A 17,535-nucleotide genomic window follows, 5' to 3' on the forward strand; every position below is an offset into this window, starting at 1 on the left:
CGCTTTTTCGGCACGTCCTTGTACTCTTTTTTCCTCCTCTGTCTCCGCTATGACTCTGTCCTCCTGCAGCGGCGCCACCCGGGTCAGATACGACATAGGCGAGATCGAAGGCGTGTCTTTCACGTACCGCATGTCTTCTCGAGTCTACATCGAGCGACTCTCTGCGCTACCCTAGTCGGACTCGGGCTGCCTCGACTGCCGTGGGAGCGGCGGCTACGGCGACGGTGCTTAGGGTTGAGGATTCTCTGGGCTTGGTGGGGATTGGTCATTCGGTTTCATAGCGTAGGAAACACTTTGGATTGGCACTGATCTCCTCTTTAGGGGCTCGTCGAGTTGAGGCTGGTCCAGTTTTGATGATGATGACGATGGTGAACAGAGAGATCAATGGAACCTTAGAAATGAAGCTCTGGCTCTGGTGGTGTAATGGCGTCGAGCATGAGAGAGGAGAAACTCTAATGCTGCCATTGATTCAGCTGACTGAGCGAGCTTGAGGAGATGAGTATGAAAGGTGGCGGCCATGCATGGCCATGCGAGAGTGAGAGGAATGGGTGTAATGGGCATGGATGGGAACTAAGATAGCTGAGGTGGTGAGCATGGTATAGGTTCAATGTGGCCATGCCCGACCATGCAAGGGTGGAGAGAACTAGAAGTTCTCAATGCCGTAATTAAACATCAAACCCAAGTGAGGATCCAACCTCTTGCAGGGGAAAAATCAACAAAATTACAGAAAGCAAAAACAGAGCAAGCACATGTAGGCAATCGCATTTGATTAAAACAAATTTGTGGTCTTTGATGCCCATAGCAAATCACAAAATAATCTTCATAGATTAACAAAGGACCTTACCTGAATAGTCCACAGCGCCACCCTCCTCTCTCTCGTCTGAATATCCCCTACACCTTAGAAAAAAAAATCCTCAGGCCTCCTCCTTTTTCCATTTTCTCTCTCTATTTCTTCCTGTTTCTATCTTCTTTGGCAAACCCCTACTTGTCCTACTGTTCTTCCATCAGAAGCATGGCCTCCTCAACCACCAACTTGACCATCCATGCCCTTTGCCGTGTCTATGAAGTTGCTCTCTTTTTTCAGAAAAGGGTCCCCCCCATCCTACCAAAAAAGAAAGCTCCCCCCTCTCTCGGGTGGTCCCAGCTAAATCCCATAAATAAATAAAAAAACATTGGTCTTTTTAAGGGGTTTACAACAATTTAATCATAAAATCCTTGAAGTTTGACCATTTTAAGACTTCAAAAAATTTTCAACCTAACATTATATATGTTAATAATAATTTCATATCAAAGAAAAATCAAATTACTTTAAAATATTTTTACTCTAATTATCAAATATTAAAATGATGTTCAATTAAGTGAGACTTTTTAAATGAGTGTCTTAGCTCAATTTTGTTTCTATTTAAGTTGAACAAAATCAAATTCCATTAGTACTTGTAACCTCTAATTAAATCCTTAAAAAAAATGAAGTTCAATGCAATAGCAATCCTCATGAAAGGAAATTTAAATGTTGAAACTAATTCGTTTATTGTCTGGAGTCAAATAAACTAGAGCCAAATAATTTTATTTTGTTGTAACTGGAGTGATAATCTAGCAGATTTATTCACAAAATCATTGTCAACCTCAACATTCAAGAAGTTAATACACAGGATTGGAATGCGTAAACTCAAGGATATCAACATGAGGGGGAGTATGCTTGTAAAAGGGTGTTAGTATACTATACTTCTTTTTTCCTTCGTCCAAGTTTTATCCTACTTGGTTTTACTGATAAGGTTTTTAATGAAACAATCCTAACATACCAAGAGCAACTTAAAGAATATTGTACTGTTTTTCTTTCGTTAGGTTTTTCCCATAGGGTTTTTTTTATTAGCAAGGTTTTAATGAGACATATTCTTCAATATGGTGGACATCCAAGGAGGAGTGTTATAACTGAAGTAATGAATGTCATCACAATAATTATAATAAATGTTAATTAAGTATTATTTATGACTTCCATTAATACTCATTAATGGAAACCATTAATGTTATTTATGAGTTCTATTAATATTCATTAATGAGAATATTAATGGAAGCCATTTGGAAAACCTATAAAATGGTTTCTCATCCCCTGTAATATGCATCCTTAAGTAAGAAAGAAATTTCTTACTTTCTCTCATTCTCCCTGTCTTTCATTCTTTCAATTTTCTCAACTCTCTTCTCTGATTCATTTTTCCCTATAATATATTATTATCAAAGTAAGATATATTTTATCTCTACTACTTCATTTGTGTTCCATTTATTCTTGTTTTACAACATCTTTCATTTTATTCCAATTTATAAAAATAAAATAAAATATCTTCATAATTTGTTATTATAAACAATAAAAAATAAACTAACATATTTTTCACCAAAAAAATGTATTTGATCAATGCAAAAAACAAAAATATCATTTTATTTAATTTGAAAACAACATATAAAAAGAAATTTTTTCTTTTACAAAATTTGTATTAATTTCTTTTATAAGGTTCGTGATAGCGGTTAGTATGTTAGATGTTTTAACCAATCTATTAATTTTAACAAATAATTTGAAATTAAAAATTTGACCCAACTAATAGTAGAGACCAAAATAGGTATGAATTTTCTTATTAGGTGAATGAACAACACTTAATATGGTTAATTTGTTAATGAGTTTAATAATTTTTAAAAATAATTTAGGACTCCAAATTAAGCCAAACTTAGTGTATTAAATTTGACAATGACTTAAATAATTTTTAAAAATAATTTAAAACTAAAAAATAGTACCAATCGGTACAAAAGAATGATTGACAAAACCAATCTAACAATTATATTAGGGGATTGCTATTCGCAACATTCTTTTTATTAAACGCAACACTTTTTTATCATATTTTTTTTTACATATACCATTTTTAATAAAGAACTCTCTCTAACCCTCTTTCAACATATTAAACCTAAATTCTAGTTGATTAAGACTACGAATCACATACGAAATACAATGAATGACGAAATTCAATCATCTGATGACAATTTTAAATAAGATTTATAACTTTCATTTTTTATAAAGAAATATATATATATATATATATATATATATATATATATATATATATATATATCAAAAAAAAAAATAAAAAATGGTGACCTGGGTGGGGCTTTGGCGTCCTGGGAGGCGGCAACGACGACGACGATTAGGGTTTGGGGTAGGGATGGAAGTCGGCAACCACCGGAGGTGGTGGTTGGGTTAAATTTTTTGCTTATAGTAATTATAAAAATAATTTTTTTAATTGTTTATAATAGTTACTAAATTACTTTTTGTTTATAATAGTTAGAAAATTCTTCATGACATAAATTTTTGCTTATAATAATTATAAAATTCTAATTATTTTATTTGTTTATAATATTTACTAAATTACTAATTTTTTTGTAAGAAAATTTGAGTTATGAATTTCACATTAAAACATTGAATATAATAAAATCATTTTACATAATTTAATTTTGGTGAAAAAATCATTTTATAATTTATTATTTAAAGAAATTATTTTGTTTTAAAATATAAGAAGAATATGAAAAACAATTGAGTGTGAAAAAATAAAAGAAATGAAAAGAAAAAAAAAACAAAGTTTACGTGGGGTGGGGGGTTGGGTGCGTAGAGATGAAAAGAAAGATAAAAATAAAAGAAAAAGAATGTTTAAATGTGGGGTGAGGGTTGGGAAAAAAAGAAAGAAAAGAAAAAGAAAATAAAAAATGGGTGCAATTAGGACACGAGGTTAGAGAGGAGAGAGAGGGAAAGGAACAAAGGTAGGTAGTTTAAGAATGTAAAATGTTACATTAATAAAAATGATGTTGAAAATAGCAATTGGATTCTATTATTTCTCTTCTATAAATATGCTATACTTGGTATGTAGAAATAAGAAGTGAAAATCAACATCTCACCGTCATCCCATCATCAACACCCATCCTTCCACCCTCATTTCAAAAGCTTCAACCTTCTTTCTTACCTTTATAGTGGGTTTGCATAGTTGTTGATTTAGACTTGTATATTTATTGGATATTAAATTGGGCTTTGATAAATTATTTTCTATGATATGTGGCCTTGTTGTTCTCTTTCATGGCTTGATTGTTTGTTGAAAGCAAGAAAAACACAGTGCATTGGTCGGAGGTAGATGGAGTGATTGAAGACAGGACATGGGCTCCAAGCAGAAAGTTGAGGGGAACTTGATTGGGATAAAAGGGGGAAGATTGGAGCAAAGAAGAGGAGGACCACGACTCTATTTTCTCTGTATTTTCTGTGAATATTTGTGGTAGAGTTGATAGTTTTTTTGGATATTATTTTGAGCTTTATTTGGGAAGCAAACATAAAATAAATTAAAATACTTCTTTTAAAAAAATATTTTGTAATTCAAATATAAATTATTATTATTTTTAAATAAAAAAAGATTGAAAGATTTTTGTAAATGATTGTAAGAAAATCATTTTGGTTTAGAATTAATTTATAAATTAAATTTTAAAAGGGTTTTTTTTAAGCAAAATTCTTTTTGATAAACTTGTAATTTATTTATTTAAAGAAAAGTAAAAATTCTTTTTTTTCTCTTTACAAGTAAAATTGTAAAAAGATATTCTTTTAATAAATGTTAAACAAAAATTCTTCTTAGATAATTTTGTAAAATCGTTTTTTTTAAGGTAAAATTATTTTCCAAGTAAAAGTTGTAAAAAAAAAATATAATTTTTTTAATAAAATTTAAGATCTTTTTTTTAGATAAACTTGTAAATTTGTTTATTTTTTGAAAAAAGTTGAATTCTTCTTTTAAATAAAATTAGAAAAATATTTTTTAATTAAAGTTAACAAAATTCTTTATTTAAAGTAAAATTGCAAAAATCATCTTTTGAATAAATTTATTGATTAATAAAATTATAAATGGACTTTTTATAAATAAAATTGAATCGAGATCTTTCCATATATGAAATTTGTAAAATATCATTTTATAATAAAAGTCAGCTAAAATTCTTTCCCTTTGAATAAAATAGTGAAAATGCAAATTATTTTTTAAATAAAATTTAAAGTTCATTTTTTTAAATCAAAAACCAAATTGAAATGCTTTTATAAATAAAATTATGAAAAACCATTTTTTTAAATAAAATTGGATAAACATCTTTTATATTTTTTTAATGAATTCGAAATCTTTAAATTGAAATATCTTTTTATAGGGTCAAAGATAATTTTTTAAGTCATAATAAAATTGAAAAACTTTTCGATAATTTTTTTAATAAAATTAAATAATAAATTATTTTTGGTAAATAAATAAGGGGTTCGAGTGTTTTTGTAATAATTTTATAAAAGTCGTTTTCTTATTACAAATCATTTCTACTAATAAAATTAAATTGAATTTTAATATTTTTTTTTGCAAATAAATTTGTAAAATTCTTGTTTTTTTATAAATGTTATAAAAATCAATTTTCTTGAAAATAAAATTAAAAAGAAAATCATTTTTCTAAATAATTTATAAAAATCACTTTTCTTAAATAAAAATTAAATCGAAATACTTGTATAAATAAAATGGTAAAAATTCATTCTTTTCCTAGCAAAAATGAATAAAAATCATTTTCTTCTAAATAAAATCAAATTAAATTAAATTTTTTTAATAAAATTGCATTCAATAAATTCTTTTAACATCAAGGAGTTAAATAACTTTCTTTAAAATAAAATTTGAATACAATTAAAATTGAATCAAATCACTTGTTGAATATAAATGGAAACCTTTTTGTTAATGAATAAATTAAAATAATTAATTCAAAATTTATTTTTTTTTCAATGTGAATGAACCCTTTTTGAAATATCTTGAAAATATGTTTAATCTTTGAAATAATAAACTTTTCTTTCAATTAATTTAATAAATCAATTTACACGTTTCTCCTATTCTTATTTTGCATATTCTTGCAATTTGATTTTCATCTTGAATTGTATATATTTATTTGTATCATTTTGTTCTTAATATCATAATTAAATAATTAATTAATTAATTAATTGTCTCAATTTTTTTACTCGCTTAGTAAAGATCTTTTCTTTAATTTAAAGGGGTGCAATTTCCTTTACTGACTTAGTAGAGATATTTTCTTTAGGGTTTAAAGGGATGCTAGCCTACAGTACTTTCCCAATAAGCAACTTGATTTCTTATTCTTGAACTTGGACTTGGTTTTTTGTAGACCAGTATTTTCCTTAAAAAAAAGTTACATTGTAATTTTATTTCTTATTTTGTTTTTAATTTTAAAAATAAATAAAAAATAAGTAACAACTTCAATTTTCAAAAAATCAGTTTTTTCGGAATAAAAAACAAGTATCACAAATGGGAACGTATGTGAAAAACACGGTCCACACTAATATAAATGAAATTTACTTGTTCATATATGATAAAAGATATTTTGATTCCCTCAATGCAAGTTGTTTTTTTTAAAATAAAAAAAAAAAAAAGCCAAAAACTTGTTTGGATAAGTTATTTTTTAAAATAAATTTTTTAATTTTGTTTTTATAAAAAATATTGTAAATTCAATTTATATAATATAAGCTAAATTTAATTTAAGTTTTATTCAAAATAAAATAATTTTGTAATTATAAATAAATAGGTTTTTAATATAATATTAATATTATAATAAAATCATAAATTATATTTTTTTATAAATATTATAAAAAATATAAATATTAGCATCCTTACAAAAGCATAATTGATTCATTTTGTTAAAAATAAATAACAACAATTTAAAATTAATAATTGCTAATAATATTTAATTTTAAAAATATATTTTTTTAATATATAAATGAGTCAAGTTATTCATTACATTACATGCATATATTTAGCGTTGGAATATTCTAAATAACTTTCATAAGTTGGATCTTTTATACAACTCTTAATGCATCCAAATAGTGTGTGATAAACTTTATATAATAATAAATATTATTTGATTTTTTTTTAATTCTTTTTGTGTGGAGAAATTGTTATGTAAAGATTTTTTTTCGATGTTTTAGTTCACTATAATAAAAAAATTATTAAGAATGTTTAAGTCAATTAAAATAGGAGGAGACCTATATTAGGAGAGAAGACAATACATGTTGAATCTACAAATTTTAGGAAATGATTCTATGATATTAAGGAAAGTGTGTGAAAAAGAAAACCCCATAAAATAACACACACACACACATATATATATATATAAAGGAAGTTGAAGAATAAATTCTTATTGAGACAAATAATTTTAAATAATTTTGATTGATTAAAAATAAAATCATTTGATTATTTTGTCACATTATTCTTTGTTTTTATTCTTTGTTTTCAATTTGAATAAGAAGTTAAAAAGACAAGAGCTTAACACCAATTCTTAATACTTTCCTCGTGTCACAAATTGAGTGATATATTTATGTGACAGTCTTCAATCAACACTACGTTGAATCCAAAGGCAAATATATTTCTTAGTTTTCTCAAATAATTCATCTTCTTTCACTTCAAGCTATTTATCATAATCATGACATACGGGCTTATCTAAGATTTTATTATTATTATTATTATTATTATTATTATTGTTATTATTATTTATTTTTTAAGTTTTAGTCAGAAGCTTAATATTGAAACTTAAATCAAAATCATAAATTTTAAGAAATATAGTAAAATTTTTATTAAATATTAAAATATGAGAATAGACAAAAACCACAAGGAGAAGAGAAAAAAAATCATTATATCAAAAATTGGTACAAAAATGGGGGATAAATGTCATATGCATAAACATCATAACCCTAAATCCTATACAACATTGCATATGTATGTATGTGGGAGAGAAATAAATAAAGTTCATGTTGTGGAGACAAACCTCTACACCCTGTATCGGCCCAAGTCCTTTGCTACCACCATAGATTCCCAAAAAAATCTTATTATTTTTCTTCACCACATATGTGGCATTGTGAGCTTTTTGGCTTGAACCAAGTAGAATTTAGGTCGTTAAGCTCTAATATAAAGAAATCATATTTAAGTTTTGTTTTTTCTGAAAATCAAGTTGCGGACTTTTTAACAAAGCTAATCAAGATGGAAATATTACTCAAGTTAAAAAAAAAAAAAATGATAAGCATGATGAAATTTGAAGAGTTTGGTGTAAGAGGGGCAATATAAGATTCCTTACAAATTTTAGGAAATGATTATTGAAAAGAAAAACTTCATAAAATAACAAAAATGTTATAAAAAGAAAAAATAAGTTGAAAAATAAATTCTTCCTAACACAAACTATTTTAAATAATTTTGATTGATTAAAAATAAGACCATTTGATATATTTTTTTTCACAATATTTTTTGTTTCCAACTTGAATAAGAAGTTAAAAAGACTAGAGCTTAACACAAATTCCTAATACTTTCCTCGTGTCATAAATTGAGCGCCCCTTATTTTTCTTTCATAGACTTTATAAATGATATATTTATGCGACACCCTTTAAAAGATATCGCCGCCTTCTCAAAGAATTTAAGAATTTGTCTTCTTTCATTTCAAACTACTTATCATAATCATGACATATGATCTTATCTATGATACATTTTTTTAAAGATTTTTTTTTAAGCTTAATATTGAAATTGAAATCAAAATCATGATTTTTTAAAACTATAATAAATTTTTTATTAAATATTTTACATCAAAATATAATTTTTATAAAAAAAAATATTTTTTGAGTTTTATATTCAATTATTTTTATAAACTAAGAAAATTTAATTGATTTAGGGACCTGCATCAAGAACACATGAAGCAAAAAGTGAAAAAGCCAAGACAGGAAGGTGATGAGGCGCGTGACACAAAGTTCGGATGCGCCCGGGACCAACAATTTTCGGGCAGTCGTGGCGCTCTTTGGTTGGAAGTAGGCCCGGCCGTACGGATTTGTTTTTTAAAAAAGGACGCTCACTCGGGATGTGAGAAATTATTAATGGTGGCAGTGACTGAGTAGGTAGAAAATGAATGTTGTTGGGCACTGCACATCTCATGTAGATTGAGAGGATATGAAATTTGGGTAATGATTGAAATTTGGAAATCATCCTATCATATTATGATTGCCCTCTCCCAACAACGTGCGGCCGCCCTGATTCAATTATGGGCCGGCCCACGTAGATCCCAACTCTGGATGGGCCTGTCCAACCCGCTAAGTTCGCCCAGCGTAACATTAACTCCACGTACGCAGTTCGCCCAATTAGAAATTAAGTTTTAAGTTTGTTTGTTTGTTTGTTTTTTATTCTTTTTTTTTTTTTATCATTATTTTTTTTAAGGCGTCTCTTGGCTTTAAAAATTTAGCGAACTTTTGTTATAACCAAATATACTTTGAAATTCTTCAATAATAAGAAAATAATTTTTTGAAGGGTTTGACAGTAATAATAAGAAATGTTTTTATTTAAAAAAAATATTTTTAAAAACAATCAGGTATTTAAAAAAAAATTAAAAATATAAAAAACTCAATTTTAAAGATAGATGATTCTTTAAAATTACTGCTAAAGAAAAACACCGAATAGAAATTTTGTCAAAAGACACTTTTAGAGTATATTTGATAGTGTTTTTATTCAAAATATTTTTAATAAAAATGTTTTTTTTTGTAAGTGTTTTTGAAATAATTACCTATCAAGTGTTTTCTTGAAAAACATTATAAATGATTTTTTTTACCACTATAAGTGATTTTTCAAGTTCTTAAAAATGTTTTAAAATTTTAATCAAACACCTTTTTTTTTTTTATTTTATAAAAAAGACACTTTTTAGATTAAAAGTGATTTCTATAATTACAGGCTAACGCACTCTTACAGCCTGTTTGATAGTGATTCTATAAAGCGCTAATCATTCAAGTGTTAAAAAATATTAAAAACACTTTCTAAAATTACGTTTAAATGCACTTTTAGTTTTTAACAATTAAGTCATATTTTATAGATGATGCACTAAATGGAAGCTTAAGGCTTAACCATATCAACTTTATAAATATATTGTAAACAATCAAGAGATGATGTCAAGTCATTTAAATACGATGAAGAGTTTGTTTATTAGTAATTCTACAAAGTGTTTATATCATTTTAATACTTGAAAAATTAAAAATTTCAAATGTTAGAAAAATTAAAACCATTTATTAAAATTCCTATCAAACAGACTCAAAATTGACTTTATCTTAATTACCTTTATTTGAAAATTAAACCATATTTGTCCCTTAAAATGGAAGCCTTGTTTTTACTCAAAGTGGTTTTTTTGTTTATTATTATTATTATTATTATTATTAGTATGGATGAAAACAAAAATTGAATTATGGTGCTAAAAACATTTAAAAAAAAATTAAGAGTGCATTTTAGAATATTTTTATTTGAAGTGTTCTCATTGAATTGTTTGTACGAAAAGCAGTGATAAAGTATTTTTTTAAGAAATCAGGAATAGTTTTTCACTTTTTTTAAAACGTTTTTCAAATTTTACAAAGTAGGGTGATTTTTTAAAAAGTATTTTTATGCTAAAAGTAATTTCTAAAAGTATTATTATACAAACTCTAAGAATTTAACAAAATTTGAAAAAAATTAAAAAAAAATTAAAAACTACTTTCAAAAGCACTTGATAAATGGTTATCCCAAAAATGCTTCTAAAAAAACATTTGAGCTAAAGACACTTTGATTAAAAACACTTTCAAATACACTCTAATAAAGTTCTCAAAAATTCTAATTTTTGATATAATTTTTAATAATTTTAATTATTTTTCTTTTAGATATAGATATTGTTATTTTTAAGTTCAAAGAGCTCAATAACATTAAAAGGAATTCATATTATATAATGTTATAAACTTTATTTCTTATCCAATGTGAATATGATACTTCACATCAATTGATTTAAAATTCAATACAAAAATATCATCATAACCTGGTGATGGTTTTTTTTTTTAAATAATTAAATATATGATAAATATTAATTTATAAGTAACTCGTAAATAAGTCCAAACAAAAAAGTAATCATATACGTTATCATTTTTCAAATATAATATATTTAAATTAAATAGTTTATTATTTTAATATTAAATACGTATATGATTTTCACATATCTTATTATTAAATATTGAAAATCTTATCACACACAATCTAGAAAGAAATCCAATATACATTATTACTTATTTTGTCATCTTTTAAAAGTTTCTATAGTACCACTATGAGTTTTGAGTTTTAATTAATTTTCATCTTGTGAATATTTTTATTAAAATTTTTTCTAATATTTTTCAATATATTTTATCTGATTTTTCAATATTTCTAAAAAATCTAACTATAATATAACCATCATATTTTCGTAATTTTTGATTATTGAGCTGGTTGAATTTGTGCAAATTAGTCAAACTCATATCCTCATGCTATTCTAAGCTTTTAAAAATTATTTTAGGTTATGTTTGGTTCTCAAAAAATATTAAGAAAAGAAAAAAACTATTATGAAAAATGATTTTTTTTTTTATAATTGGTTTCACTATAAAAAATATAAAAGAAAATTAAATATAATTAAAATTAATTTAAATTTTATATATTTTTAAATTACTTAATCTTACTATAATGGAGAGAAATAAGTAAAATAAATTTTAAAATACATATAAAAATAATTTAAACCTATTTTTAATTATTATTTATTTTAAATTATTTAATTATTTATTTATTTTCTTTTCTTGCATTTTCCCAAAAACATTTCAACCACAGGGCCTTTCAAACACCTCCAACACACTTTATTATTTTGTGGTCTTTAAAATTATCACTTTAACCTTATCCACACGATTTTCACAATTATTATTAAAAATTTAAAAACCTTATTAAATGAAATTAAAATTTAATAAAATTTATTTTTATAACATTCTAGTCTAAAAATCATTAATTTAAATTACAAAATTATTTTTTAACATTAAATTATGAAATTATTTTTAAAAATTCAAATTATTTATTTTTTGAGTGTTAATTAGAGTTGCACTAATTTTTACCAAATTTTAATTTTTAGTATGATAAAAATTAAATTTATTTTTTCAAATAAAAAATAATCCTAGTCACAAGGGTTTTTTTTTTTTTTTTTTTTTTTTTTTTAAAGATAAAATATTTAAAATATTGTAACAATACTTTGGATTTAAGGTTTGTTTTCCCAATCCCGAGTTAGAATATCAATATACAATGAGTCAATGTGGTTGGCCTTCTTCATCAGGCAAAGGGCACAAAGAGGTCCCCTAAATACATGGTCAATACACCAAACAGGGTCCTATACGTGTCCCAATTTCCACCCAAGACTTTTTCCTATGGCTATGCCGCCAACGTAAGACATTGACCCTTATGTCAATGTTTCTACGCCCATCGTGACTTTGTGCATTTCAAATTTCGAATCCAATGGATATTAATATCAAAACATTTCTTCCATTAATACCTTTCCCACTTTATTCAAACAAATCACCCAATCCTATATTTATATTCTCATACCACCACATTTCTATCTAGATCTACATCTTTAATCTTCCCTACGACTTCAGAGTTTATGATTAGGGGTATTTTTATAATTTCATTACCTAAAGATTAATATAATTATAACATTGATTTGATATGAAAATCATCTTTCCTGTTTTATAGATATAGACAATTTACCAAATCACGTTAAATTTACGTGTTTTTTTTCTTATTTTCTCCAATTTTTATCATAAATCATTGCACTGATTCCAACAATATTATAATAAAAGCCAAATTAATAATGAAAAAATATTAATATTTAAATTAAAGATAAATATTATATTTTCTTAATATAAACAATAAAAAAATGGAAAGCCAAGTGCATTTTCACCCTCTTGACTACTCCCACTTTGAGAAATCCAATTAGAAGTTTGAATTGGCTTGCACCCAAGTGAAGGTGGTGGCCGCAAACCCAATTCTTACGCCAACCCAATCACTTTCCATGTTCATTTTTTATAATTGGGTCAACAAGCCCTAATAAATCCAAATGCTAGTGACCAATTAACATTAGGGAATGGGTTAAGCGTGACACAGTATTCGGAATAGAGCGTTTCCAACCCTCACCCACTCCCTTTAAAAATTTATATATTTACTTCAAATTCCATTGGAAAAAAATTTATTTTTATTTCTTAAATGGTAAATTTCTAAACCATATGGTAAAAAACCATATGGTAAATTTCTACCCTTAATGTTACTACTTATGAATCATTTGTGTGCCCATCATATGATAAAATATTTTGGATATTAATCTTTTTTCATAAATTTATTAATATCTTGAAAAAAAAAAGAAAAAGAAATTAGGCATGGAGATTTAAATGGATACTTATGGATTTTCTTTGTAAAAGATAAGGTTTTAAGGTTATGTTGGGTAATATTTCTAATTTTGATAAAAAATATTGGAAAAAATATTGTTTTTAATTTTAAAAATGAGCGTAATTAATTCAGAAGGATGAAAAGTCCATTAGTCAAGGTCAACAGTGGGTAAAAAAATAGGATTTTAAAAGGCCCATCAGGGGTTTATATTTTTCTTAAGTTGTCCGCTTGCATCATCCCTTCAAGCCCAATAAGTAAAGTCTCCGTTTCTCTCTCTCCCTTGCCGGTGCCAGGCTTCTTCTGCATCTCTCTCTCACAGAAACCCCCCCAAAATCCTTGGTTAGGGTTAGGGTTTTTTTGGAGGCCTGCAACAATGGGGAAAGGGGCGTCGTCTCTCAGCGAGGGCGTGATGAAGAAGATCCTGCTGTCATATGCCTATGTTGGGATTTGGATCTTCCTCAGCTTTACTGTCATCGTGTACAACAAGTACATACTCGATCGTAAGATGTACAACTGGCCCTTTCCGATCTCGCTTACTATGATCCATATGGCGTTTTGTTCCTCTCTTGCGTACCTTCTAGTGCGGGTGCTCAAGCTGGTGGAGCCGGTTGCGATGTCGCGTGAGCTTTACATCTCGTCTGTGGTTCCAATCGGAGCTCTGTACTCGCTCTCGCTGTGGTTCTCGAACTCGGCGTATATTTATCTCTCGGTTTCCTTCATTCAGATGCTCAAGGCTCTGATGCCTGTTGCGGTCTACTCCATCGGTGTTCTCTTCAAGAAGGACAGTTTCAAGACTGATACGATGGTGAACATGGTCTCGATCTCGGTCGGAGTGGCCATCGCGGCTTACGGCGAGGCGCGATTCGATTCTTGGGGCGTGATTCTGCAGCTGGGTGCCGTCGCCTTCGAGGCCACACGCTTGGTCTTGATCCAGATCTTGTTGACTTCCAAGGGCATCACCCTAAATCCGATCACTTCGCTTTACTACGTGGCTCCTTGCTGCTTGGGATTTCTGTTTATTCCTTGGATCATTGTGGAATTCCCCGTTTTGAAGCAGAATTCGAGTTTTCATTTAGATTTTGTGATTTTCGGGACCAATTCGCTTTGTGCTTTCGCCTTGAACTTGGCGGTGTTTTTGCTGGTAGGAAAGACCTCGGCTTTGACCATGAACGTTGCTGGGGTTGTAAAGGATTGGCTGTTGATTGCATTTTCGTGGTCCGTAATCAAGGACACAGTGACGCCGGTGAACTTGGTCGGCTACGGGCTTGCATTCCTAGGGGTGGCCTACTATAATCATTCCAAATTGCAGGCATTGAAAGCGAAGGAGGCACAGAAGAAGGCGGCCCAGGCTGATGAGGAGGCCGGGAGGTTGTTGCAGGAGAGGGAAGGGGAAGGATCAGGTAGGCGAACCGAATCACAGGGTTGATTTGGTAACTAATTGAAAGCTAAAAGGGAGTGGAAAAGAAAATGGATCTGCAAGAGAAAAAGGGCTTTGATGATTTGCAGCTAAAAACGGATCTTAATTAGATTGCTCATCAGAATGTGGCAGGTTTTGTCATGGGTATATGCTCTTATAATTCTCTTTAATTTATCCCCTTTTCCTGCTATTTTGTTCTTCTTGTTTATTTTTACTCCATGGTACTTGGCTTATGTAATCATTATTATCTGTGATTAGAGAAAAAAAAAACGTTGAGAGCACTTTGTGTCTGCTCTACGGTGAAATGTCCTACATATTTTGGAACTCTTCCTATTGGGGTTTTTAAATCTTCTCGGTTCTGTTTTTGTTGATGCTACCTTGTTCTTAGTTTTTATTTTGACGCAAATGGCAGCTGATGCTTAGAATAATATTAAACAAAATGAAAAGTTTAAACTGTTCAATATGGAGTTCATCAAGCTTGGAAGGCTCTAATCTTTCTGGATCCGGTGATTTAAAATATGATAGCCTATTAATGATCGGATGACAGAACTGCTGGAACTGGTATGGGTGAAAGACTTGCCCCTTTCAGAAAATTGATCATGTCTCGGTTGTTGGGACTAAGATATCTTGGTTTCCTATCATTTATACCATAATCTAGTTGATAAAGAAAATTGCCATCAGATAACAAAGGGGGTGGGGGTGCTGTAACAAGTTGAGTTTTCTTGGGTTACCGAAATTGCATATCTCCAGGCGAAACCAGATCTTATTCTAGTGCTTCCTCAGGATATGTTTTTTCCACGAGGTAAGGTTGGAGCAATGGAGGTTGAAGTAAATGCAAACTAGTCTGGTCTGTGGTTCCCACCACACTTTTGCCCAACCCTGGCATGATGATTTGCAACTTGATTTGTGGAATGACTAATGATCCATTCCACATTGATCCCAATGATTTCTATAGATATCCAGACTTTTTCTCAAAAGATACAAATAGATCCACTTGTCTGTGCTCTGATCCTTCGATCCATTATGCCGGCCCTATATATGTAGTATTCTGAGGCTGGTTATATTTTTTATGGGTATTAATTGTTTTGGTAGTGGGATATGAAGACTTTGAAAGAGTGGTGCTGTTATAGCAGGAGATCGACAGAACTCTATCTTACTCGTTTTTGTTTGTGTGGTTCTAGGAACTCCCCAGGGGAGAGCGGCTTATCTTTGATTGATTTTTCCACAGGTTGTTACCGTCCTAAAGGTTTAGTTTATTTGTCATTATATATGTCCTCTTTTCGGCCTATTGGAGTGCTTCATGCCCTACATTTTAAGGTTCATCTTTTCCCTAATAGTACGTCCCTATTCACAAAATATCGACTTGAATCCATCTTTTCTGCCAAATCAGTGGGATGAATTTGACTTTAAGTGAATGAGATATGAACATAGCTTTTGAAGTGTCAAACTAGCAACAAAATATCAAGATGAGTTTCTTTTAGGTTTCAACCAAACTGGTGGACCATGCTGATTTTTCAAACATGTTCAACAAACTATGATGCTTTTACAAACCTACTGAAAAAATAGTCCAAGTTTCCTCCCAAAAGTGGAGGGTCTTGTTGATTACCAAAGTTGAATGTTCTAAGGATGGTACTCATATAACCTAACCAAAAAAAGTAAACCAGGCTTCATTTCCTTGTTGCTGGCAATTGCTAGGAGACCATCTTCACCACGCTATTGTATCTTCCTAATACAGAGCCTGCGGCATTCCTTATTCCTCGGAAGCCAACTGCTGAACTTGCTGCATCTCTTCACTTTTAATTATCTCTGCTTAACTCTCATCAGAAAGTGTTGTTGAACTGGGAAGTAGAAATTATCAGCAACGAATAAATGGTGGAATATGCTTGCTTGCCGCCCTTAGAGGGTATGTTTCCTGTTTCCTTCTGGGGAAGGTCCAAGCTTTTGTTATTGGAAAAGGACCTGTAGGCTAGACAGATGAGTCATCCTTGTATTTTTCTTATTGGAAAACCCATTTCCTCAGTCTTTTGTATGCTTTAGGCTTATTGGTAGCTATGAGTCGGGTGATTTGCCGTTCATTACTTTTAAGTCTCTTGGACTTTTTCTTGTAGAATAAATGTCTTGCACTGTTGCTTATGGAAAAAAAATGGTATTATTGTGGAATTTCTGCCACGTACGTGGATTATTCTCTCCATCCTGATGGTATTATTGGTAATGAGCCGAGAGGCCTACAGCAAATATATGATAAATTAAGAATAAAATTGCATACAAATTTCCTCCTCTAGGTGTGAAACAGCATGACACAAGCCAAACTTAGGCGAAAATTCCAAATCAGATGGATAGTGATGTTAATGTCTCTCCTAGAAAAGCTTCATGGGCGGCTTTATACAAGTCGTCTGCCAGGGGCTACCAAAAAATTTGCTACTTCTCCGAATAAGAAACCTGTGCTGCTGTGCAGTGAAGACAAAAAAAGGGGCAGCCGTTTGTCGATATGCAAAAGTAAACAAAAGGTTTTAGGTATTTTCTGCTGGAGGGGAAAATATAATTTCAGTATCCATGGATGCATTTGTCTTGTATAACTAGTGAAACAACATGAACCCCAATTTAGCAGAGGCGAGAACACATTTAAAAGCCGATAGAAAACGCCCAATCTGCTCTGCTCTTGTTAAGCTGCTAGACTACCCAATTGTGTGTCCATCTTTGCCCCCACAGACTTTCTTCACTATGGTCACCATAACACTAAACCAGGCGAAATAATTTTGAGGACGAGGCTGATTATTATGTGTTGGTGTGGCACAAAAAAAATGCCGCAGCTACCTATCATGG

At 29.4% G+C, this 17,535-nt stretch overlaps 1 protein-coding gene across 1 annotated transcript; it reads left to right on the forward strand.

Annotated features, from left to right (window-relative positions):
• Positions 1–13,524: 13,524 nt before the first annotated feature.
• Positions 13,525–15,086, forward strand: LOC117925445 (probable sugar phosphate/phosphate translocator At5g25400). The gene has a single exon (XM_034844451.1). The coding sequence runs from the start codon at positions 13,669–13,671 to the stop codon at positions 14,719–14,721; it is 1,053 nt and encodes a 350-aa protein (XP_034700342.1). The 5' UTR covers positions 13,525–13,668; the 3' UTR covers positions 14,722–15,086.
• The last annotated feature ends 2,449 nt before the right edge of the window (positions 15,087–17,535 follow it).

This window comes from Vitis riparia, chromosome 11 (assembly GCF_004353265.1).
Source record: "Vitis riparia cultivar Riparia Gloire de Montpellier isolate 1030 chromosome 11, EGFV_Vit.rip_1.0, whole genome shotgun sequence".
In the NCBI taxonomy this organism is placed as follows: Eukaryota; Viridiplantae; Streptophyta; class Magnoliopsida; order Vitales; family Vitaceae; genus Vitis; species Vitis riparia.